Source organism: Aulonocara stuartgranti (genome assembly GCF_965226115.1).
Source record: "Aulonocara stuartgranti genome assembly, chromosome: 7".
In the NCBI taxonomy this organism is placed as follows: domain Eukaryota; kingdom Metazoa; phylum Chordata; class Actinopteri; order Cichliformes; family Cichlidae; genus Aulonocara; species Aulonocara stuartgranti.
The window spans coordinates 19,127,106-19,153,301 of NC_138945.1; the positions used below are offsets into that span (position 1 = coordinate 19,127,106).

General features: G+C 43.9%; 1 protein-coding gene across 3 annotated transcripts in view; it reads right to left on the minus strand.

Moving 5' to 3' along the window:
- Positions 1–26,196, minus strand: part of notch1a (notch receptor 1a) — a 61,783-nt gene continuing 35,587 nt past the window's right edge. For all 3 annotated transcript variants that reach the window (XM_082542180.1, XM_082542179.1, XM_082542178.1), the window contains 34 exons: positions 23,814–23,952; positions 22,513–22,594; positions 15,863–16,125; positions 15,421–15,759; positions 14,184–14,306; positions 13,868–14,101; positions 13,620–13,775; positions 13,300–13,485; positions 13,076–13,189; positions 12,410–12,523; positions 12,077–12,310; positions 11,866–11,976; positions 10,460–10,652; positions 10,214–10,359; positions 9,985–10,098; positions 9,255–9,374; positions 8,981–9,133; positions 8,661–8,889; positions 8,358–8,559; positions 8,113–8,266; positions 7,824–8,008; positions 7,158–7,290; positions 6,792–7,049; positions 6,588–6,700; positions 5,908–6,479; positions 5,378–5,818; positions 5,101–5,246; positions 4,773–4,986; positions 4,569–4,653; positions 4,315–4,477; positions 3,887–4,185; positions 3,630–3,777; positions 3,432–3,529; positions 1–2,521 (listed from right to left, as the gene is read on the minus strand). In XM_082542180.1, the coding sequence (XP_082398306.1) occupies positions 1,259–2,521; positions 3,432–3,529; positions 3,630–3,777; positions 3,887–4,185; positions 4,315–4,477; positions 4,569–4,653; positions 4,773–4,986; positions 5,101–5,246; positions 5,378–5,818; positions 5,908–6,479; positions 6,588–6,700; positions 6,792–7,049; positions 7,158–7,290; positions 7,824–8,008; positions 8,113–8,266; positions 8,358–8,559; positions 8,661–8,889; positions 8,981–9,133; positions 9,255–9,374; positions 9,985–10,098; positions 10,214–10,359; positions 10,460–10,652; positions 11,866–11,976; positions 12,077–12,310; positions 12,410–12,523; positions 13,076–13,189; positions 13,300–13,485; positions 13,620–13,775; positions 13,868–14,101; positions 14,184–14,306; positions 15,421–15,759; positions 15,863–16,125; positions 22,513–22,594; positions 23,814–23,871 (7,443 nt within the window). In that variant the 5' untranslated portion in view covers positions 23,872–23,952 and the 3' untranslated portion in view covers positions 1–1,258. The remainder of the gene's footprint in view (positions 2,522–3,431; positions 3,530–3,629; positions 3,778–3,886; positions 4,186–4,314; positions 4,478–4,568; positions 4,654–4,772; positions 4,987–5,100; positions 5,247–5,377; positions 5,819–5,907; positions 6,480–6,587; positions 6,701–6,791; positions 7,050–7,157; positions 7,291–7,823; positions 8,009–8,112; positions 8,267–8,357; positions 8,560–8,660; positions 8,890–8,980; positions 9,134–9,254; positions 9,375–9,984; positions 10,099–10,213; positions 10,360–10,459; positions 10,653–11,865; positions 11,977–12,076; positions 12,311–12,409; positions 12,524–13,075; positions 13,190–13,299; positions 13,486–13,619; positions 13,776–13,867; positions 14,102–14,183; positions 14,307–15,420; positions 15,760–15,862; positions 16,126–22,512; positions 22,595–23,813; positions 23,953–26,196) is intronic.

The following is a 26,196-nucleotide window of genomic DNA, read 5'->3' on the forward strand; positions in this document are numbered from 1 at the left end:
CAATAGCTTTTATTGAATCAAGACCATTTTTACAAAACATTTTTATTCAGCAAATATTTCTTAGCAAACTACAACTTTGCATGAAGTTTGATTTTGAATTCATTATTTTTTCTTAAAAAAAAAACACCTTTACCTCTGGATTAGTTTATAAAACGTGACATTTAAACACCTTAAACCACACTCCTTTAAAAGTGCAGGTGATTCCATTAAACATACAAAGGTCCCAGCTTCCTTCACAATTTCTGCCCCACATTTTTTACAAGAAAATTCACACACACATACACTGCGTTTCAAAAAGCACTGGCACTATTTGAAATTGTGGCAAATGTAACATTTCAGTGTTCTACTACAGGTTTGCCATTTAACACAAAACAGGTTAAACATGTAATCATTGATTTGTGATATAAGTATGCAATAAAGAAACAGTCCTTGCATCACGAATAACCACAAATCTATTACTCAGCCAGCCAAGACTGCTATTCAATAGAATAGGCTCAGATTTACTGAGATGATTTAAACTCATTCTCAAAAGCAGCTCTCAGCCGACAGGACATAGTTGTTCTGTGCTTTAAGGTCCAACATTTTTAAAGTATTATATCTTTGATACCTTTGCTCAGTTACTGTCTCCACCATTATCTTTTACAGACAATAGTGTAGCAAGCAACATCATGAAAGGTGATGCTTTATGTACAAATCTGATCAAAGCAGACTCTGATAAGACTTAGTGAAATGTAGTTTAGTAACAAAAATTGTGGAAATTAAAAGGACAAACGAGGTTAGAATATAATTAATACTGAAACTTTAAAATAATCTATAATTTTTTTTAAAAAGTACAAACATAAAGCAACCCAAGGATAAAATCTGTCAAGACCGATACGTCAAATATTAAAATAAATCGAGTAAATATACCAACAGAAGACAGAAATAAATAGCCAGTGTACACACTCAGGAGCTGTTTTCTGATATACACTCCCTTTTATGGGTTCTAGTCTTCCCATACATAAAAAACAGAACAAAAAAAACCCCCAAAACAATAAAAATTTAAAAGCATAAATATAAAAACATCTTTATCTTTCAGTCAAAAAAGCACATAAATAAATACAAAATTACTAAAATTGTTCTTGTCATTAGTATAAAAACTGAAAATAGAAAAAAGAACATGTTCAGTCTTGAAACAAGTTTTTTCTGTGTCTTTCATGGTGAACATTGGATATTTTTTATGTAGTCCACACAAGAGTTCAGTCCATTTTACAAGTTTTTACTTAAACTGGTCTGGGATTAGATTCATCTGCGAGTGGATACTTGTGGGAGGGCTGGAGATGCCCTCTGACCAATCAGACATGTTGGAATGTGGGGAAGAGCTGGACCATTGGTCAGGGGACCCAGGGGAGGGGGTTAAAAATGGGTGGTCAGGCACCTGTAGCTGGTGGCTAGGTGTGTTGTCCATTGGGCCTGAATAGCTGTGCTGAGATGGAGGGGTGAGAAACTGGGTGCCAAGAATCTGGGTCTCCTGCGGCATCACCGTGTGGATGGGCATGGTGCGGCCTGAGCAGTTGTTTTGCTGCATGTCAGATCCATTCAGCTCAACAGTTGGGAAACTCTGGTTGAGGGACTGAGTGGCTGTGGTGTTGTTAGAGTTCTGGTGCTGGAGCTGCCGCGAGTGAGCCTGTTGCATCATGTGAGCGGACGAGCCCAGATGGCTGGTTTGCAGATTCTGGTAGCCCATTATCTGAGACAGAGTGGCAGTACTGACACCATGCAGAGGACCCATCATGTTATGGGTTATCTGTGGTGGTTGGGTGAAGCTTCCTTGCTGGCCTATGCTTGAGTGCATCCTGGAGACCCAATCACACTGCCCCCCTCTGCTACCACCTATAGATGCTGCGCCCTGACTGTTGGGGCTGGACACAGGCAAATGGGAGAGACGGGGTGGGTTAGGATCAAAAGCCATGCAACTCAGATCCTTACCCATGTTCATCTGGCCAGGATGGGAATCTCCATTCCCCTGCAGGTGATTTAAAGACATTGGGGGCGATTGCTGAAAGGGGGAAGCCATGGGAGGCGAGGCAACATCGGAAAGGTAGCCATGGGGTGACTCGAGGGAATCAACTGGTGAGAGGACACCTGATGTGTCTAGCAAGTTACTCTTCCCATCCACTGACTTTTTCTTCTTCAGCCTATTATCTTTGCCGTTGTCCTTTCCTCCTTTTCCACCCGAGCTAGGCTTACGAATCTTCTTGCCCGAAACGTTTGGCTTGAGGTTGCTGAGATAGTCATTGGGGGAACAGAGAGGTGGGGAGAGGGTGGAGGTGCTTAAGGGTGCACTATGAAGCCCAGGACTCCGGACCACATTGTATTCATCCAGAAGACGCACAATGTCATGGTGCATGCGTTCCTGGGCAATATCTCTGGGCAGCTGGTCAAGATGATCGGTGATCTCGCGATTGGCAAAATGCTCCAGAAGAACTTTCGCTGTCTCATAGCTCCCTTCACGGGCTGCCAAGAAGAGCGGCGTTTCTTCCTATAAAGAAACCAAATATTGAGATTATCATTAGTTAAGGCAGGCCACAAAGTCAGTGTAAATGGGGATTTCTGCTTCAGCAGGAATTCTACACCACTGTAACTACAAACCTCTCTGAAGCCCCACGGCATAATCTGATTTGTACCTCACTAGAAATGTAACTACACATCGCAGTGATGCAGTCCATAACTTTTGTGATTGGCCGGTTCAGTTGATTCCAACTATGCATTTACGGCTGCTTTTTTCCCTCTGTTTTTTAATTTATCAGTGTGAGAATAACAATTACTGAATAAGTATAAGGAATAATAATGATATATTAATGTATCACAGATGCTCAGATTTTTAGCAATGTGACTTTTATATATCCTGCATTTAATTGGGTAAAACCATTGACATTTAAAAATTGTTTTTCATGAGAGATCTGGCCAAGAGGACAGCAGAAATTACAACGAATATAACATTAAATTTATAACAAAACAGGCATTTCTTTTTTTTTTTTTTTTGGGCACACCACCACCAATGATGTTGGCCACTTACGTAGGTTGCAACAACAATTGACTGTAGACGTCTAGACAGCAGCTGATAACAGTTTTTTTTGTTTTGTTGTTGATCTAACTAACAAATCTCAAACAGGACTTTTATACAGTGTTTAAGCTGCTTAAGATTGCCTACCTTTGCTGCATCTCTAAGCTGCTTTTCACCGCATCTCATGTTTTTTATGTGTATGACTTATTATACCTGTTGTTCTTATCAAGGATATACAAGTACATGTTCTAGCAGGGAGGTATGCTCTCCTGGGTGGAAATACCCACTTCTCATTAAACAACACTTCATACACTAGATAATCACTGTAAATGTAAGGACAAAGGCTTGTGGAAAACCTCCATTAAATGCATATCATTTCACATACCTTATTATCTTGCATATCTTTGTTGGCACCATTTTTCAGCAGTACCACAGCAGCCTCCACATTGTTTACAGCTGCAGCCCAGTGCAGAGCAGATTTACCTGCAGAGAGTGCAAATTCGGGGTTTATTATCATGACCCCTAGCACAATAAGCCATTTGTGAAAACTGTAGAGATTGTAGTTTGATAAAACTTTAGCTACCAGATTCATCAGTGGCATTAGCATCGGCGTGACAGTTGATAAGTTCTTCAACCATGCCCTCAACTGCTAAACGGGCCGCCAGAATCAATGGTGTTGTTCCATCGTGCATGCGGGCGTCAAGATCAGTAGCACGGTTTCGGATTAAAATCTGCAAGGACACAAGATGTTTTCTGTTAAATTAATTTAAACTGTTGGGTCAAACTGGGACAAACATTGTCCTGAAAATAAAATCCTGAGGGGATTTCCAGGGCATTTACCTGGAACACTCCCTGTGCATCTGCTGCCACGGCTGCATGAAGCGGTGTGCGACCCATGTTGTCCTGAACGTTGGCATCTGCGCTGGATTCCAAGAGGCGTTTGGCAGCATCTGAGCGGGCATAGCGGGCAGCCAGGTGGAGGGCAGTCTCGCCTGTACGGTCAGTCTGGTTATGGAGGTTGGCGCCCTGGTAAATAAAGTCAGAGATTATTTCTGCCGATGGATCCTCTTCCTCTTCACTGTTGCCATTCTCCAGTCCTCCACCGCTGCAGGAGGCGATCATCAAGGGAGTAAAACCATCTGAAAAGAAGGGGGAGTGGATCAGTGAGTATATAGGCATCTTCAGTCAGTTGTAATTCAAAAGATAATTTATGTTTTATTCGTTTGTGACACCCTGACAGAGAAATTGTGAGTTTTCCAGTTACACACCTGGTCCTCTGACATTGACATCCATGCATCCATTCTCTATGTCTCCCTGAGGAGGTGTAGGAGCAATGGATTCAATCCGCAGGTCCGCTGCATCCAGATGTTGCTGTGTCCATTTCCTATGATCTGTATGATCACCCAAATCCAACATGGCCTGTTCCTCAAACTGAAAGACACACCAGTTAGTGTCAGTGTTAGTATCAGAGATGATAAAATTTAGAATGGACAGCTTTGGTGCAAAGGAAAACTCTTCTTACCCTGAAGCGTTTGCACTCCGGATCCTCGTCCTCCCATTCATTTTGATTGTCATCCATGAGGTTCATGTCCGAGTGTTTCATTGGCCTATTGAAAAGAGGTTGCAGATTAGAGCACCTACAGCAAAGCAAATACAAGTCAAGGAAATATAGTGACCCACTGCCGGTGCCAATAACCTTCACATTCCACTTTCAGAGTGCACTTACTTTAAGCCAACAGAATCCTCTCCCAGTGGCTCGCTGCGTTTCTTTTTGCTTGGCTCCGATGCTTTGAATCCTTCAGGAAACCAGAGCTGGCCGTGCTCTCGTCGCCGCTTACGGGACACCAGAACACCCAGACAGATGAAACCCAGAGCAGCCAAACCGAGGAAGATTATATACATGGGGTAGAGCTCTGAATCAGAGGGAGTGGGTCTCACACCTGGAATGATTGTTTAAAATAAAATTATTTTACATGACTGAAATGCATTGTGTTTGTGTATGCATATATGTGTATATGTATGGAAAATCTTATGGCTGAAACTGAGACACGTACTTGTGACAGCTTCAATGTAGGGAACATTGAGATTCCCACTGGTGGCCAGTGCTCCAAGGAATGCAGCTACATCTGTGGCACTCTGGAAGCATTCAGTAGACTGCTGGTAACACTGACGGTTGTCAATCTCCAGGTACACCACAGACCTATGAGCAGAGATAGATAGTCACATTAGCATTAACCTTTTTTAGCCTTTTTGTGATGTGAATACAAATCAGTGTAATTATTTAGTGATTAAATGTTAAACATAGCTAAAACTCTCTATGTTGTGCCCTACCCTTTGATTTGCAAAGGATCCAACTCTCTGCGTTTCCGGGAGCTGACGATGGATGACACACCCTCTTTAACTTGATCCAAAACACTGGCTGGCATCGAAGCCCAGTCAGGCCACCCATCTGCAGAGCGCTTCAGCACATTATGCTTAACAAGGTCTTGCTCATTGCCATAGTAAGGGAAGATCATGGGTTCTCCTTTGGCGTCACGGCGGAACACCACATTAGTGTGAAGGACACTGCTGAGCTCTCTGAGGAAGGCTGAAGAGCGGTTCTTAAGCTCATCTGGTGGGATGTGGACCACAAGAACTAAATGTCCATCAGCCAGTTTCTCTGGCATGTTGTTGGCACAGTCCAGTCCATCCCATTCACATTCTGCGTTGTTGCAGCCCTGGTCACAGTGACCATCAGCATAGTGGTCTTTACAATACTGATCATATAGAGGGCTGAAAAACAAAATAAGACTGGGTTAATATTCTGATACCGCCCCACAAATCTTTAAAAAAAACACCCAAGACATTTCTGTGACACTTACTTGCATTGTCCTTCTTGTCCTTGGCAATCAAAACCATCATAGAGACACCCAGGGCTATTACACTGCCCATCACACTTCCCATCATTGAAGTATCGCCAACACTGTAAAGCAGAGGAGCAGTTTTGCCACGGATCATCAAAATTAAGCGAACAGTCTCCTCCATCCCAGCCGCAGGCGTGGTTGTTGCACACTGAGTTGCAGATGTGGTTTCCTGCAAACTCGTCACACTGTGGAATCTCGCAGCTCATCTCCACCTCCGGAGGTGGGGTGATGTCCCGGCCAAACCCGCCAACGAACGAGTAGTCAAGTATATGGCAGAGCAGACCATTGAAGTTGCTGGGGCAGCTACACTGGAAAAACGGAGGGTCTGGAGTTATCTGACAAGTGCCACCATTGTAACAGGGGTTCGAGATGCAGAGGCTGTCAGTCGGAGTTTGGCACTCAGGCCCGGTGAAGGCTGAAGGACACAGGCAGCGTGGACTTAGGTGGCCTGACACACACGTGCCACCATTCCTGCAATTCAGACTCCCACAGGCACGAGAGTCATACTCGCAGGTGGAGCCAGTGAAACCCTACAGGGGCAGAAATGACACAGACTTTATGATTAGTGTGCTATGCTTTGGTTTAAAAGGACTTTTTAAGTGCTAACATTTAAGTAGACGCTATAATGTTTTACTCACAGGTGGACATTTGCAGACAAAACCATGAGGTGTGTTACTGGCAACAGCACATGTCCCCCCATTTCTGCAAGGTCGCCCTTTGCAGCCATCAAATACCTTGTCACAACGCTGGCCTGTGGCACAGAAGCAAAAAGCATGTGTCAGCTACTCTTAGAAAACATTTAGACTTTTGCTGTACTTTTGCTGCTGATCCACATTCAGTACCTGTATACCCAGTGCGGCATTCACACCGGTAGCTGTTGGTGAGTTGGATGCAGTTGTAGGAGCCTCTGGGGTCACAAGGATCTGACAAACACTCATTGACGTCCCCTTCACAGCGCTCACCTACATAACCCGGTGGGCACACACACTGGTAGCCTCCAATGCGGTCCACACACTTGCCATTGTTAAAGCACTTGGGCTCATTAGTGAGTGGGTCTCTGAAGGGGTTGCAGTCATCTAAGTTAATCTCGCAGTGGACACCTACGGGAAACAGATAAGTTGGGTTACACACCATGGATACCTAGGTATTCATTTATCAAGTATATTTTTTGGAATGTGTGTATGCACATATGCTAAACTATAAGATACCTTGTGTTCCTCTGGGACACGAGCACTTGTATGTGTTGATTAGGTCGATGCAGGTCCCTCCATTTTGGCAGGGCTGAGACTGACATTCATTGATCTCTTTTGAGCAGTTCACACCATGGTAGCCAGGGACACACTGACAATAAAAGATATTCAAGCATATTTTGTTATTTAAATGAGAAACAAGTTTAGAGGGTTACCAGAAATAAACAGCCTCTTGATGTATCTATTATATCATATTTCAGAGTGACTATTAAATCCATATCAGCTGCAATCCCTTCAGAACAGTTTGTCTTAATGCCAACCAATCACTTGGTGGCTCAGCTGATTCCCATATGCATCTGCAAATCACTTTGCAACCCACCTCTATCCCAGCTCCTCATTTAATGCTCTAACTGACTTAATCACTGTTATAACGGTTGTATTCTCTGCTACTGCTCTCACTGCTCCCTGCTTTCCATGCATGTTCATGAAGGGGTTGGGAGGTGCCTTACGAGTACCACATATATAGGAAGTTCCCAGAAAAGAGTCATAGCACCAAATATAAATCAGTGTCCTGGTGACAATGGTTTATCAAGCTGGCTTAGCTGACAGAGTCCTGTCCAGGACTTTATTTAAGATAACTTAAATAAATCAATTCATCTTTAAATTACTCATATATCCTTTTACCTCACAACTGTAGCCTCCTAGATAATCAGTGCAGGTGGCTCCATTTTGGCAAGGGTTGGGTGAGCACTCGTCCACCTGTTCCTGGCAGTAACTGCCAGTGTAGCCAGCTTGGCAGCGGCAATAATGCGTGTTTCCAGCATCCAGACACTGGCCTGAATTCCGGCACAAGTGAGCCACGTCAACACCTACAATCAAAGACAAACGAGGAGTTTCAGAATGTACAAACTGCCCACCAGACTATAGCAAATTTACTATCAAAAGCTTCACCTTATAATCGAAATGAGCGTACCTTGCTGTTTAGCTGCCACCTCACAGGAAACACTTGGGATGTCACAGTAGAGGCCAGTCCATCCAGTCTGACACTGGCAGGTGTAGGAGGCACCTTGCTGCCAACACGAACCTCCATTTTTGCAGGGAGCAGAGTCACACCAGCGCACAAGATTCTAATTTAGGATAAAAAAGAGAGAAGGTACTTAGATGTAGTAAAGAAGCCTAGGCATGTGATAAGACAAAGATAAGAGTATTTCTCCCTACCTGACAATTGATCCCTGTGTAGCCATGAGGACAGGTGCATTTGTAGGTCCCATAACTGTCAAGACAAGTGCCTCCATTGAGGCATGGCTTGGAGTCACACTCATTGATATCATATTGACAATAGCTCCCTGTGAATCCGGGTAAGCACAGGCAGGTGAAAGTGTTGATTCCATCCACACAGGTGCCACCATTAAAGCAAGAACTATTGAAACAAGAAAATAGGAAATGTTAAATCCCTTACTTTCCTCTGGGTCAGTTCATCAGAACAGTTTAATAATAACAGATTGTAGTGAGGGGAGCTACCTGTCAGTGCAGTCGTTTGTGTTGATCTCACAGTTGATACCGCTGAAGCCAGGTGGGCAGGTGCAGGTGTAGCTGTTCACACAATCGGTGCAGTTGGCCCCGTTCCTGCACGGGTTGCTCTCGCACTCATTTATGTCCTGCTCGCATCTGCCACCACGAAACCCGGGCGGACAGGTGCATGTGAAACTGTTGATGCCATCGCGGCACAGGCCACCATTACTGCAGGGATCTGAAATGCAAGAAAAGGAAGTATGATTGCCACTTTTGTTTTAAGTCAAACACAAAGTGGGAACTTAAAAGGCTTTAGATTTGCTTCTTACTTGGTTTGCAGTCATCGATGTCTGTCTCACACTTCTGGCCAGAGTAACCCGGCTGGCACTTGCACTGGTAACCTCCCATGGTGTTGAGGCAAAGGGCGCCATTGCGGCATGGGCTCTTCACACATTCGTTGATATCGATCTCACATGTTTGACCTGAAGGGGAAAACAAAAAAAAATGTATTGTACTGTTGGGTAATTATATACTAACTGACTACACACACATTCAGCCAAACAATCAAAAAAAAAGAAAAACACTAGCTGGAAAAATGTATACCTTGCCATCCTTCAGGGCAGATGCAGGAGAAGCTTTGATAATCTTCCGACTCCTTACATATTCCACCATTTTTACATGGCCTGGAACTGCAGGGGGCCAGTAGAGTCTCACAATTTTCCCCTGGTATGACCAAAAAAACCAACATTGATTGAATCACTCTGGCATTACATAGGAGCTCCTTTGAGTACCTAACTGCATGTAATAAAATAAGCACCACAGTTTCAGTGACTGCAAAACACAATTTTAAAAGCAACACAATTTTTTTTAAATTCCAGTTTCCATTCCACTTCCTTATTCATTTCCATGACATCTTAGCCAAACAGGAAAGGCCTTCCTGTTTCCTGCTATTGTTTGTTCATAGACAGGAAACAGGACATGGCGGAAGTGGGACTAGTGCTCGGAGCAGTGTCCGGGTCTCTGCGTTACATTAGCCACAACGGCCTGTTATTCCAAAAAGCACACACACACGCTATTATCCCAGCAAAACAGACGAGCAGATCTTTCCACACAGAGACGTCAAAAACCAGACATCCCTGTCAGTAGCCGCTGGGTGATGTTTTCAAAAACAACACGGAATATAACAATCTAATCCTTTTTCAGTGGAAACTTGGAAGATTGTGTTCATGCTATCAGACGTGTGCAAACAGCTAAAAGCAGGTGCTAGTTAAATGAACAATCCAGTTAGCAGTTGTAATTCTCACAGTGGGAGATAAGCAGTTACATGTCGTACCGGTGTAAGGAAGCAAACAATTGCACTTGTATCCAGCCACATCATCGATGCAAGTGCCCTGGTTGAGGCAGGGGTTGGAGGCGCACTCATTGATGTTAGTTTGGCAATTAGGACCTACAGCAGTTGGAATTAGAGAACACACTTTGGTTAGATGTTGGCCAACAAGGCTCTCCTCATTCAATCTGTGCGCGAATAAAAAAGAAAAGTGCAGGTAGGGCCAAACACTGACCTGTGAAGCCAACTCGGCACGTGCAGTGGTATCCGCTGGTCATATCCTTGCAGGTTCCTCCGTTCATGCATGGGTTGGACTCACATTCATTGTTATTGATGTCGCAATTTTGGCCGCTCCAGCCAGAGTCACAGGTACATTTGTATCTTTAGTAGAAAGGCTTGTTCAGTAATTGATATATATAGAAATATATATGTGTGTGTGTGTGTACTTTTTTTTCCTCATACAACCTGGATCCCTACTCACCCATTAAGAAGGTCCTGGCATCTGCCATGTATGCAGGGGTTGCTGCTACACTCGTCAACCTCGGACAAACAGGTGGCATCATTGTATCCCTCTGGGCACAGGCAGGTGAAGCTATTGATGCCATCCACACATGTGCCTCCATTGTGACAGGGATTGATGGCACAGTCGTCAATGTTGATGTTACACATTGCTCCTGTAAGACAGTAAATCTGGTTTTAAGAACAGTGTCACAAACGTTTCTTTTGGATGAACTGAAGTGATCAATAACTAAGCTGGCCATTATCGAAGCCAAACAGCTGGATACTCCCATGTGATATAATTTAAGGCCTTACAGTTTGCTCACTGAGATAATCTGTGCAGGGGTTTTTTTGCATATGAAAAACAAAAAGACAAACTCCCTCAATATTCAACAAATACAATGTGTACCAAGCCTGGTGGCCCCTGGAGGCTCTTTTACCTCTCCTACATTGATTGAATAGGGCCCTGTTGAATAGGCAGAAGGAGCCCTTCAGCTGAATCACAGAGAGGGGGGAGCACACACACACACACACACACACACACACACACACACACACACACACACACACACACACACACCACCCCCATCCAGGAGACCTAACCTCACCCAGGGCTGTTTACAGGGACAGAAGGCCAGACTTATTTCACACATGGCTGAGTAACAATTAACCCCACCCCCCTTTCTGATCTTGTACCCGGCTCCCTCCTCCTATGCTCTTCATCAGTCAGGAGAGGAGGGCCCAACTGCCTGATCTTCAGTTACAATAGCCCTCTGTCCCTCTGTGTCTCAGTCCTGCCGTGCCCTCTACACTCAGCACAAAAAGATTTTTTTTTTTTTTTTGGGGGGGGGGGGAGGCAGCCTTCACATCCACACACACACACACACACACACACACACATTCCCCCTAACCACACATCCATCCCTGGTTTTAGCACAATCACATAACCACTACCAGTCAGAACCGGATCCATGTGACCTGCCTGGTCTATTTCTTAAAGAGTGCCTGTCACCAAAGTTCTGTATTTTAGTGCATTACAGGTTGGCTTGCTTAGTAAATCAAGTGTTAACTGGCTTGTTGTGCAGACACACTAATAATCATCAGATATGTGATTAAAGGACAGCCTCTCTTTTCCTTTCAAAGTATCAGTTTACAGAGTCTTTGCAAGCTCAACGTCACAATCTTTTCAGACGGGAAACAAAGTCAGTGCTTTGTGTGTGCTGTGTGCATGTATCAGGCTGTGTTCCCTTTCTCTTCTCCTTCGTCCCACATAGGCAACATGACACCATTGTTCCACAGGAATGGGTCCGTCAGCCACCTGTTCTACCTGCCCCTCCCAAAGCTCAGGTGACCACCCCCCTACACCTGTAAACTCCACCCAGCGCTCACCTGTGTAACCGGGCTCGCATGCACATTCATAGCCATTTATTTTGTCGATGCACTTCCCGTAGTCACAGGGCTTGCTCTTGCAGTCATCCAGGTTCACTTCACAATTGAAACCTGTAGATCAGAATATACATAAGGGGCAGAAAAAAGGTGAAGAAAGTGCGGGCATATTTCACTGGAAGAATTTCAAAGTTGTATAATATTAAAGTCTCACCCGCAGTGCCTTGTGGGCAGGAACAGATGTATGTATTCTCCCTGTCCTGGCAAATGCCGCCGTTCTTACAGGGCTGGCTTAGACACTCGTTGATGTTAGTTTCACACAAGCGGCCAGTGTAGCCTGGGCGGCACTGACAGGTGAAGGAAGCCAGGCCATCCCTGCAGGTGCCATAGTGGCAGGGATTGGAGTAGCACTCATTGATGTCAATCTCACAGTGCTGCCCTGTGTATCCTGTAATTTAGGAGAACAGCTTTAACACCCGCAACTTTTTTCTAAGAAAGACAAACAAGATTACGCAATAAATTAGAAGAAAGGATTAGTCTGGTGTACCTTCAGCACATTCACAGGTGTACTTGTTGGGTCCATCGGTGCATTTAGCTCCATTCTTGCAGGGTGTGCTGGCACACTCGTCAACGTCCACCTGACAGAGACTCCCTGAAAAGCCTGCAGATGCATTTTTTTAAAACAGAGAATTAAACTTCTTTCAATATTGAGAGGAAATATATTTGCAGAAATGCAGAAAATTGCTGAAATTTGCATCTAAAAAAGGCCACGTGGTGCTGAAAGTCCTAACAAATCATTCCACAACACTCCCTTCACCCCTCCTTTTTCGGGCTCTTACTGTGCAGTGAAATCTTTCTTTCAAACCACATCACAATAGTCCACAGCTTACCAGCTAAAAACCAAACCCTACCCCCCCAATTCTGGCGCTAAGCTCTTACACAAACTCTCCAGCCCGCCAAATATGCTAATGTTTCTGCAGCCCTGTCTGTTCTGTCCAGCACACTCGTAAATGCTTCACTGACACTATTAGAAGAAGTAAATCATTTACGTTCAATCGGGGGACTGCATGCACGGCACTCATTGACAGATAGTTAATGATCCACCCTCTTTTCTTAGCTCCCATTGTCTTGTCAAAAAAAGGGAGGGTTAAAATGATACCATGGAAGCTATTTTTGTGGCTGTTTTTACTGTAGTAATCAGATTATTTCTCACCTTTGGGGCACTCGCAGTGGAAGGAGTTGATCTTGTCAATGCACTTGCCATTGTTGAGACAAGGTTGGCTGGCACACTCATCTGTGTTGATGTGGCAGAACACACCCTCATATCCTGAAATGGGAGTTATAGGTCAGGTCACGTTTCTTTTCTTACCACAAAGTAAAGGAAAAAAACATGTCAAAAGAAAAGTAGTCTTCTTGTATTACAAACCGATGCTTTACCTGGCATGCAGATGCAGTGGAACCCTCCGATCTGGTCCAGGCAGGTGGCATCATTGTGGCAAGGATTAGACATGCATTCGTTGACATCCATCTCACAACGAGGCCCTTCATACCCTTGGAGGCACTTGCACTGGAAGGAGCCCTTTGTGTTGAGGCAGCGACCGCCATGCTCACAGGGGTTGGCACCTAAAACATTAAATATGCAAGTTGTAATAAATAAATGTAATAAATCAGTTCTGCGTGTTAACTGCAAAGAATCTGAATCATCAGAGGGTTGTAATCCAAACTAAAGGAGACAAACTGGTAGCTTAATAACATACCCAGAGAGCACTCATCGATATCCAGGTTGCAGGCCGATCCAGTGTAACCTGGGGGACAGGTGCATATTGCCTTGCCATTGACTGGGTTGGTGTCGCAGTTGGAGCCCTTCTGGCATGGGTTGCTGATGCAGGCATCATCAAGGTGGCACAACAGACCTGTAGCCATGGATGTATTACATTTTACTCTCTAAACATTAAGATCATGATATGTCTGCATAGCATTCACAGAGGGGTCACAAGAGCCATACCTGTGCGTCCATGAGGGCACTCGCAGAAGAATGAGGCCACGCGGTCGTGGCAGGTGGCACCGTGGTGACAAGCTGCACTGGCGCAGTCATCAATGTTCTCGCTGCAGTCATCGCCGGTCCACCCATTTACACAGACGCAGTGATAGCCACCATGCGTGTCATGGCATGTCCCACCATTCTGACATGCATTGGGCATCAGCTCGCACTCGTCCACATTTTCTGTGCAGTATTGACCTAAAAGAGAAAAAAAAAGTTGGTATTTATTATCTTAAAATGTTATTGGATGATTTTTTTAAAGCCTTTAAGTGAAAGGTACCTGTGTAATGAGGTGGGCATCGGCAGTTGTAGGTGTTCACCCCGTCCACACAAACACCACCGTTCTGGCAGCTGTGGCCTGGACAGTCATCGATGTTGATCTCACAGTTGTGGCCTGTGAAGCCTGTTGGATTGGCGTGGGGTGAGAACAAACGAGTCAAAATGTAGAAAAGCTCTTGCGACACTTGATTGCGGGTAATAATCAGACCTTTCCTTCCTGCATAAAAATAGATATACAAGCTCGTGGCAGAGCACAGCCTGTCCCCTCTGTTAACATCAAAGGCTTGTGTGGGTGTTTTATAGGCACAATAGCTCCGCTTAACAATCAACCCACAGCTCCACAGGTGCCTGTACTGGTGCGCTATCTAAACGCATTCCAGCAAAGACACCCGCAACTGGCACGCAGCGTGACTTAAAACTTCGACACACAACATCAGTTATTCATCCGCATGTCCAAACAACGGGCTCTGTGCTGACCACATAATGAGACAAAAACACAGGCAAGTTAAAGCTTGATCCAACCACCCTTTTATTTTAACTGATGTGGTGTGCTAGGGATAAGGAGGTAATACTTTCCCTAAGAGTCCGCAATGTACACTGCTACTACTCCAAAGTAAGATTGTGACCTTTGGAACTAACTGTGACCTTCTATGAAAAATTATACAGTACTTTCTAATAAAAATTAGAAAGCATGGTATGAATAATTTAAACATAAGTACTGTATAGGTTTGATGCAAAATCCCTAATTGTTTTTTCTCCTCTTTATTTCCCCACATCTACACGTATGTATTGTGTGTGCACTTTCTACACATCTGGTGTCCTGACTCTTAACAGCAGTTACCACAACATTGAGCAATAAATGTGGCAGACAGGCTGGCAGTGTTGATGTGAAAAACAAGCTATTTTTGCGAGTCTGTGATCTCGTGAATAGGGTGTGTAAATCTATAGGTTTGTGTGCATGTGGGTTTCTCTGCCATTGTAGGGGCTCGCTACCGATTATCAGAAGGAAACGTCTGTGCAACTGCATCCTGCCTGTGCAGGCTGGCAGAGAGAGAGGGGAAGAGCGGTGATTCCAGATTACTCCACTCCACCCAATCAGATTTTACTACAACAACAGGCTGGTTTGTAGGTCAACTGATGTAACAGGAAAAACAATTGTGTGTTTTGTTACCACACTAACCATCCACAACTCCACGTGGCAGCTACCATTAATCTGTAAATTCATGTTTGTGCCATACCTGGAAGACAGCTACAGTCGTAAGCGGTGTCCCCCTTCTGGACGCAAGTGCCTCCATTCTGGCATGGTGACGGGCTGCATGGCAGATAGGGGTTCTCGCAGTGCTGGCCTGTGTACTCTTGAGGACAACGGCAGTGATACGAGCCCACCTCATTCACGCATACGCCGCCATTGAGACAGGGAGAGGGAGTCTGGGCACACTCGTTTACATCCTGCTTGCAGGTTTGACCAGTAAAAGCGCGTGGGCATTTGCAGATGTAGGTGGATTCTAAGGCTGAGCACAGGCCACCATTTGCACATGGATTGGAAGCACACGGGTTGGCAGCCTGGCAGGTTTTACCTGGAAAGTAACATAGTAAAAGTGAAATAATCATAAAAAGGGCTTAAAAGAGGGGCAAAAGATTTGTAGTCACAAAACAAGTTTTGAACATTTCCATACATACCAGACCATCCAGGTGGACAGTCGCAGCGGTAGGCATTGAGGGCAATGAGATGGCATGTTCCTCCATTGCGACAGGGGGAGCTCATACAGGCGTGGTTGGTGGGGGTCAGGCACAGTCGGTCAGTGAAACCCAGGCGGCACACGCAGCGGAAATCGAACGTGTTGCTATGGGAAACAGCGCGGCATTCGCCACCGTTGCGGCATGGCGAAGGACTGCAGGGATTTGGATACTGGCACCGGCTGCCTATGTAGTCACTGGGACACCTGGGAACAGACAGCGAAGAGAGGGAGCAGCAATGATTAGAAAAGCATGACTTTTTTTTTAGCATGGGAACAATTATCTAAACAAAAGGGGAGTAAAATGAGGGGTTTGACGTGTAAGGGGGAGGTGTAGAAGGGAACTAAAAGTTTCCCGCCCAACAAAGTCCCACTGCAGTGTGACAGGGATAACATGTTGTTCTAATACGTCTCTCTGGATTAGCTTCCCTCAGAACCTTGAAAATACATTCTGCCGGGACAACAGACGCCACAAAATAGTCTAGCAGTCTAACAGCCTGTTCCCATCTACCTTTCGTCCCCATGCTGTCCATACTCATCCACAATGACCGTAGAGATCAAGGGGAATGTGCCGCTCATGGATGACTGATATGAAGCTCTGCATTCAGGCCCTAAGCCTGCTTCCCTCCTATCCAGACCAAGGACTGTTACTGCTAAGTCACACAGCTCAAAGTGGCTGATTAGTTGAACAAATTCTCTCATAAATTTCACAAAGATGGGTTCTGCCCACTGTGGTTACAGGGTGTTTGTAAAAAAAAAAGAAAAGAAAAAATCAATACATTTTGACCAAAGAGTACAAGAAATTGACTGTTTTAGCATTGTGCTAATGAAATGCACAGACATTATTTGATATGCAGCCCGTACATAACACTGCAGTCCCATCTGTCACGTGAGGGAGCATTTAAAGTCACCAGAAAAGTGTTTACATTTGAATTGGGAGGCTTGTGTGACTGTGTGTAGCTGTGACCTGAGTGTGTGAGTGGTTATGTGTAAAGGAGGGCATCTGTTGGCCTCCTAGTATCTCCACAGGGAGCAGGTGTGCATGTTAATGAAGGCAGCTGTTGGTCAGGACTCCTTCTCCTCCCCCATCCTCGTGTCCCCTCCTCCTTTCCCCTTCCTCCTCCCCCTCCCTTCTGTCCCCTTCTCAGACAGGGGTGCTGACAAAGCCAACCTCTCCTCCGGGGACATAAAGAACCCATGTGAAGTCAGCTGTTGCAACTTCTGTGCCTCCAAACCACACGACTTATTCTTAATTCCTCTCTTACTTACCTGTTCCCTTTTTTTTTGTTTATTTCCCTTTTCACATAAAATATTTCCTTCTAGTTTTCTCTACTTTAGCTCTCATTCAGCTTACCATGGGGAATCATTTTTTCCTGTTAAAGGGACATTTTTCTTTTAAACTCGTAGCTGTTTCCCTTTTGCAGATTTCCCCTTGTGTTGCACCGGATTGTTCAAAACTCTATTGTTGACTTAGATAGGTGAGACCAACAGGGAGTTTTTAGCAGGGCCTCTACAGGGAGTCCAGACAGTTGTAATTGGCGCAAGATTGTAAAAGCATTTGAGGTGACTTTGAAGTCACCGGGAAAACACACTGAGTGAATTATAAAGGTAATTCACTGCTGAGGTACAAAAATCTCACCCACTATGATAAAAACGAGGTGTTAATAATGGTATGTGTGTACCATCCTGTGTGTGTGTGTGTGTGTGTGTGTGTGTGTGTGTGTGTGTGTGTGTGTGTGTGTGTGTGTGTGTGTGTGTGTGTAGTTAACTCCCACGCAAACTGACTGTAATAGACCTTGTTTGTCCTGAAGTCAGAGATAAAGATCCACCCACACGCTGAAAAGACCAGCAGCACACACCACGGCAACAGGTCTCTCCCAGCGCTGCAATGTCCCCTCAGGCCAGAGCAGATGCTTCCCCGACCTCTGACCCTAAACACTTTTGTGACTGTGGGACAGCCCCTTTGCCTTCTCTTCCCTCTCTCCACTCTCCCTGCTGGGCCTGATCTACCATCTGTCACTCTGGGGGTGACTTTATGCTCTGACACAAAACGTGCCCAACTGTGCGCTGGAAATGCCACCGCTGTGGAAAATGTCATGTGAAATGACTGAGGGTGGCGTACAGTAATCAAAGGCATGTATAATGTTGTCAGTCTTGGTTTTTCCTTTCATGATACTTGACAACGTTCCAAGATCACCGACTATTTTTCTTCTCTCTTTTGATTTTCACTCGTCCTTTTGTCTTTATTACATATTTGTTTCTGCCCTTTCCTCCTCATTTGCTTTGTCTGGTTAGTTGATGTTCCCTTGAATGTGTCTCATCATTAGCCAAGATGTGACCCCTGGGGTCCACATCTGTTAGTAAGACCAAGAGCGGAGCAATGTAGCCCAGCTAGAGAAAATGAGAAATGCACTGGATTTGGAAGCCTCTCAAATCCCACTACAGCAATAAAATCCATGAGAGAGAAACACTGTTATATTAAAAGGGTGTATAATAGTCATACAAAGATTGTGCACTCTCAGGCTGTTGAACCTAAAAAGGGCTAAACTGCATAAAGTGTTTACTAAACATTGAATCATGCTCATTTGGTTCGGTAAAATGCGCATTATTGCTTGGAAATCAAACCACCTTCCTAAACAAAAAAATTACTCTCTACAAGTAACATATATCTTCAAAAAAGGGGATCTTAGAAGAATCATTGGACAATAATAAAGCGGTTTCTGTTCCACTCTCTAAAATCAGTGAAGTTGGTAGAGGCGGTCAGAATGAGAAGAATTTGGCACCTGTCTGAATAACAGCACAGCCTGACAGTGAGCTCACTTTCATTCATAAAAGTACGGTAAACAGCCGACGGCATAACTCTGATTCCCTGTGTGTGTGTGTGTGTCATGCACCTTGTTCTGCTGCACTCACTTATCAACGCTGTAAAAACATCCCAGCTCACGATCAAAACCAGGAAAAACACCTGCCTGCCATTCCACCTCTTGTGATGATTATCAGTGAAAGCCGATGGAGTAGTCTGGAGTCTATTACTTCAGATTACCATCAAGTCAGGTGGGCACAAGTGTGTTACCACAACATATTCATTCATCATTACTTGTTTGGTCGCTATAAAGGGTGACTCACATTCCAACCAGATAACATTCCCCCCCATGCACATGCAATTACTAGAAATATCAAGACATGCACACATTTTCTGGCTAGAAGAGTTATTTCATTTGATAGCCTCTACTGCTAGATATGAACTTTCAACACCCACTAGAGTGACACAGGCCCTTATCGCTCTGCTCTGACAGCATTGCATCAGCATCTCCTGCTTTGAAGGTTTCCAGATCAGTCTCCAAAGTAGGTGTGAAAAAATATGCCTTTACATTATATATGCAATGCGTTCTCTTCTGGGAGTTCTATATCTGAAAATTGCACATCAACTGTAAGAAGATGGGACCTTTTTTTCCCCCCACCAGCCTCTTTCAGTGCTATATCATGTGGCCCCTGGCATCTGGGGAATGGGCCCAACCAGGGGAGTGGCAGCATTAGAGCTTAAACCCCAAATAAAAAGGCAACACCAGCAGGCACCTTAAACCCACTAAGCACTTGTATGTCCCTGATTCAGGGAGCTGAGCTTTTATAGAGACCTTCCTGGTAATCCTATAGGAGGACAAAAGAAGAGCAGCATTCTTAGAGGAAGAGTGTAAAAATCATTTCAGGTTGTGACTGAGACGCATTATCGTCAATAAACAACACCATACAGCTCCCTTTACTAGCTACATCACATTAAGTGAAATTCTCTCGTCTGGTCTATTTCTGTCAGTGCAGTATTCGAGACATGTGGGGCGACAGTTGAGATGTTTATTCTTAACACTTATCTCTGACCAAAACGGCACCCATTTCAGCAAAGCAGCAATAACAGTGAGTCTGTCACGTAAAGGCCAGACCGAGGGCAACAACCTTTTAACCTGACTTTGCCCTCATTACAGTCTGACAAATGGAAACTAAATTTGACTCACACTATGCTTGTGCCCTCAAACTTTAAAGTTGCCTACATTAAAAAAGACTGCTGCAGCTTCGTGGGAAACAGGAAGCCCCAGACCTTGAGATAACCTCTTAATTCACAGAATCGCAACCGAGTACTTCCCCACTGCAGACACTCGTTGCTATTTCCGTGTCCAATATCGTCACAATTTACATAAACTCTCCGACTTCCCCTAAAGTTACTCAGTCTTTTAATGTAAAGAGATTTGTCTTCAATCGAGGAAACAGCATTAAAGGTTTTAAAGCTGGTTCCCCCTTTGTTCCTTTTGAGTGTTTCGATTTTCTCTGAAGGTGTATGCTGTCACACACATTAAGACCATATTCTTGTTCCATTTTTAAAACCAGCATGGGAACCTTACTATCTCAGCCAATCAGTCAACCACACAGCTAGCTGTTATATTTCTTTTAGCTAAATCTAACCTTACTCTACCAAGCTGACTGCTGTGATTGTAGAATGAATTAAAGCTACCATCTTTAGAGGTTTTGACTCTTGTTGAATTTACAGTTGGTTGGGGTTAAAAATCACCTTAAAATCCTTCATTTGAATATCAGCTTGAGAAAAAGCAGATTCTAGTGAATGCAACATGAATAAAGAAGACAAATCTAATCCTTTTCCTGATTTCCTAAAGGTATGAAGTAATATTGGGGGAGGGAGGAAGGGTGTAATGTTGTTCATCATTGTCGGCATGTGATTCGACTCTCGCACTCGTGAGAACTGTGCCGAAAAGAGGATTCAGATCTGTCTTAACCACTCAAAACTGTGCCACCATATGCTGCATAACCACAAAAGCAGAACATGATTCAGTGGTATCTCCGATAGTTGGTTCTGTGGGTTTGATGTGTTATAACCTGCTGACCTTCCCCTAAACATCACGTGAGGGCGACCGCACAATTTAGATGCCCTCAGCTGAACTCCACCACTGCTTTCCTTTTTCTTGTCGCAGTGCAGGCATCCCCTCCTTTCTAACTCAGCCGACTTTCCACCTATGTGTCAGCAGCACAAAATTTAAAAGCGAATTTGATGTGACACAGCATGGCACAAAAATATGGACCACTGCTGGAAGATTCTCTGCTACAGACACTTTACCCTGACCCCCCGAATCTCACAGTGTCCCCATGACTGATAGCTGCTTAGCTTGGCAAGGATGAATGATGAATGAGCGGGAAGCCAGGAGGAAGAGAGAGCGCGGGTGGGTGAAGTGATGCTCTTATCCTGTCTGTTTTTAATTGGACTGAGCAGAGATGAAGAACACAATAACAGCTTTGTGGGATCGGAGGGTGGAGAGAGTTTCTGTGTGAGAGCGTGCGCACACGTGCAGGGCGCTGTGTGTGACTGTGTGTGTGTGCAGAGCGTGCAGATTCACATATTGTGAATTGGTGCCCCTGGGCTACTCGCGTAGGTCCTTCAATAGCTCTCCCTTGTCCCCGCAGACCAGAGGAGAGCCTGCCATGATCACATGCCCCAGGGCAAACCAGGCCACCTCTGAGTTTCTTTCAAGAGGGGAGAAAAAATAAAGTGACGCCACAAGTAAAAATCACACATAAAGATGCTTTCAGAAAGGATCAGTTTCCAACTCAGACCAGATAAAAGTTGGTGTCTCATTACATTATATTAAAATTTACAGGAAGGCCAGCTCAAGGGAATATGTTTGCATATTAAAACGTCTCACCCAAAAACATCAATCCACACTCTAAACAAACAGCCCCACAAGCTGCCTCCCTGTCTATTCCCACTTGTTCGCCCTCAAATTTCTGCACTTTATTCCAATTAATCTCACTCTCTTGACATCCAATCCAATTACATTTCCCAGCCATCTGGCTTTCAAATGGAGATCACAAGCGGGTGAGGTGGGGGTGGTTGGGGGAGAGAGCCATTCAAAACGACGGAGAGAAGCCTTTTGGAGGAGGGGGAGGTATGGCAGGGGTTTGGTGTGTGTTGTGGTGTTTGGGGTGGCTGTGGCATGATGGGAAGCCCCACTCAGATTAGTCACACAGCATTATTCTGACTGCAGGACAATGGGTGACGGGCGGCGGGCGAGCCCCAGCTGTCGCCCATGAAAGAGCAGAAAAACAAGATTTAGGACTGGACGCGTCCTCTCACTTTGCCAGGTGAAGGGGGACTTGCATTCATTAAGGGGCTGATGAAGGGGGGGGGGGCTTTGTGTGTGTGTGTGTGTGTGTCCGGCCTCCCCTTTCTCATCTCCCCAGCACTCTGAGGCTGCTCTCTCTTTTCATTTCTGCACTCCTTTAAAGTCTTTTCTTTTCAGGGAATGTGTGCAGAGAGCAATGCAGCTCTCGGAGGGGTACAGGAGCACAGCAGCCCAGAGGAAACTTAAGGGCCTCTGGTTGCTGAGCAGAGAGACCGCTCAAAGGCTGGAATTAAAAGGGGGAATATGTGGCCTCTTTTTCTTCCCCACCCGTAAAGAAGTACCACGATTGCCCCACAGTGCACTACTACGACCATACAAGCTCCAAGTAACACACAAAAAAGATAGCTATGGTGTTTCCTCACTGCCTGCAGCAGCATCTTCATGTGTTGCTCTTAGGCTCCCTGTTACTTACTTGCATTCACCATTTCCGTTTGGGGTGGCTTCACATCTTCCTCCATTAAGGCATGCCTCGGTGGGTAGAGAGCATTTAAGACCTGTTGAATGCATAAACAAATATATAGATCAAAACATGTTTTACCCAGCACAGTTTCTCTGTGCACACAGGACGGAAATGAGCACACTGGGATTAATCGGGATTAAGCTGCAGGTGAAATCATGAGGGAATTATCCAGCAGTTAAGTTTTGTTTTTTGGGTTGTTGTTTTTTTTTTTAACACAGCTTTATTAGCAAATTTTAATGCACACGCGTCGTGATTTTTAAATTGATTTGTTCCACAAGTGTCCGCAGGGGATATTGGGAAGCCTGTTCGTGGACACTGGTGAGGCTAGAAGCGCGTGGTGCGTGGCTTTTTTTCTTCTTTTTTTTTTAATTCAGGGGAGGGGGCTGCGGGGGGACGCACGCTTTTGCGGGGAGAGCGCAGCAGCTGCGGGGCTCAGATGCTGAACAAAAGAAATCGTGGTGCAGCACGAGCCATAAAACACCCTCCTCGGGTATTGTTTACCGGGCAGACGGGAATAACAGCACCTCCTCCTCCTCCTCCTCCACCCCCCGCCAACCCGGGACTCACAACACTCTCCCACACTTGTAGACAAAAGGTGCTTGCAACCCCCCCCCCCCAAAAAAAAAAAAAAAAAAAAATCCGCGTCCCTCCGCACCAACTTCCATTATCTCATATTTTACATGAAAGTGGTCCAATAACAGCTTACAAATAGACCGTTTATTGTCTAAAACTCTAAATGTCGTTTTTTTTTATAAAGCATTAAAAATATTTGTTGATAAAATTCTTGATATAAATTTAGAGTAAGAAAACAAATTAAATGTTGTGTTCAGTTAGTTAGCTTTTGATCGTGGTTCCAACATTGCTGCATCTACCGCATAAGCTCAGCTGATTTTAGTGTGACTGCTCTGCAATGAGCGGACAAAATAGCTCGCGACATCTTCATTTAGCGCACACCGGGGGAGCCAGCCAAGCGCACTGCAGCTTCTGGTTTCTTCACTTTCCCACGGCCAAGAGAAGCTGGAAAACTTTCATCGAGATTTATTTATGCAACTTTTTAATACTCCGATCATAATTATACAGCATGACATTTAAATCACTCAAATCAGTTTAATCGAGTGTCTTTCTCTTCCTCTTTATAATTCACAAACTTCTCTAAAGCCCACTTTAATTGTTGCGAATATCACAGATAAGTCTCGGTCATGCTCTGTGGCAATGCACGCTCAAAAATAAATAAATAAATAAAAATTGTTTACCTTGTGCGATGGCGATTGCTGGAATCAGAAATGTTAGTTTCACAAAGAAACGATACATTCCTTCTCTTCAACTTCACAAATGTTGTTGACTCCCGCGTTGGGTTCGCATAGATCCGCAGTTGATGAATCCAGGTGTTGTCTTGAAATAAATATCCAAGAAAAAAAAATATGAAGGTAAATCCAACAGCGAGAGATGGGTGAGAGAAAGTCTTCAGCTGGACTCAGTTCATAGATGTTAACCTGCTGCCTTCCGAGTTCTCAATGAAATCGGTGGGCAACTCTACAAGTTCCTCCCACTATTCCTCCACACCTCCCCTCCTCCCACACAGGACGAAATCACGCTTCCTCTCTGTGGGGAAGAAACAGTGTCCCTCTCAAAGTAAACTTGGTAATAGTAAACAGCAGCATTTTATAGGGATTTTTAACCATTTTCTTTGCTTCATTAAAGCTTGCATCTACTTCCTAGCCTGCCAAAGAAACATACTTAAATTTTCACTCATAATAAATTGAGACAATGAAAATCAAGATACAGGATAACCATTTAGTTACTAACATTAACCTTTAAAGACAGCTGAAATGGCATTCAACCATAACAGTAACAGAAATCAAATTATAATGTAATACCATTATAGTATCGTATAATATACCATATACTATATACTTGGTAACAACACATAATTAATGTCCAAATGTACATAAGAGTATACTGAGGTTGTAATGGCATATTTTTACAGTGTGGTGCTATTGCTTTGACTAATATATCAAGAAAAAAGATCTGAATGTTTCCCCAACACTCAGCAAACAACTACCTAAACAACTAAGCAAACAAAGAACACTCATTAAAAGAAATACTTTTAATGAGTGTAGCTTTCTACTTGTAGCTTGTAGCTTTCTACTTCCACAACCTTTATTTGACAGCTAAATTTGCCAGAAATATAAAAAAATAAAAATAAAATAAAAAAGGTAAATGTTTACAGCCTAGTCTTATAAACAATTTTTAAAAGTGATAGGTTTGCTTTAGGGGTGTTACACACAGAGCACCATGCAAAAGTCTCAAGCCACTCCAAATTTCTTTGCCAGGTAAAGGGGACATTGTTTGTTTGTTTGGAATTTGTGTGATTGTTTGCAGTGTGCAATACTGCAAATTGTACTGCAACTACAGCACCAGTATTGCAGCTGATACTGATACTTTTAACCTATAAACACATTTTATGTAGGAGAGAGCTGTGTGTCCTGAGTTACGAGATGAACCATCATCAAGCTGGTTTTTACTTTCCACAATAATTAGCTAACACGAATAAAACACACCTTTCAGCTTTTCATGTTTTTTGAAACTGGTTGTTTTGGAGACCTGGGATGCAAATGTGCCTGTCTTTAAAGTGCTTTGGGTTCACACATCTTTCAAATTGCATGTTTGAAGTATGTTTTTTACAATAATATCGATATTTGGATGGCTCCACTCATCTCTAACTTGTGTATTTCTAATGAACTTTAAATTCAACACTTGGTATGGCCGCCTTTATTCTTCAACACAGCCTGAACTCTCTTGTGCAAGCTTTCTAGTACCCTTGTATAAGTGTTAAGTGTTAAAAGTCACTTCTTTGTCACTTCTTTTCAGGTTGTAAACCATTACATTACATTTATCAGGAAAGAAATGATAAAAGATGCTTGATTGCAGGGCTAAAAAGTTAAAAGCCCATGTCACAAATGTTAGTGTCATGTTGACTGAGATCTGCGTTTTTAAGGCTATGACTAAATGAGCAATTTATCACCTTAAATAAATACTGATGTAACCATAAGTCTTGTGTTCAAACATGATTCAGCAGGAGGGTGGAAATGCGTCAAACAGACACTTTTTGTCTTCCTAAAGACACAGTCAGATGACTTCAGCTCATTCAAATTGCTGCTGCCAGAGATTAAATGAGAACCAGGAGAAAAGAATGCTTTAGTTGTTTACACTGGCTCCCTTATACACACAAAATTTATAGAACAGGCTTCTTAATCACGCTGTAATAACAGGGCCATTAGATCCTGCACGAAGGAGTCAAGTAGCAGAAGTTTGGAAGCAAACAGGATGAACCTGCTTTTTCATATTGTAAACCACAGATGAAACCAACTGTGGCACTGATAATCTCAAATGCATCCCATCTTTAAACACCTTTCGTGCATTTTAAAACTTACTGCTGCACTGAAAGTGAATGACAACTCAATTTCTGTTTGTGTGTTTGTTTTGTGTGTACGTGTGTATTTCCTTTTCAATGCATGTGTTTCTTTTAATTACTTTAATCACAGTTATTTCTCTTAAGATGAATCGAAAATGAATAATTCAAATGGTTTTCCTTTTCTAAATAAGTATGCTGTATAAAGAAACCTAAATAAAACC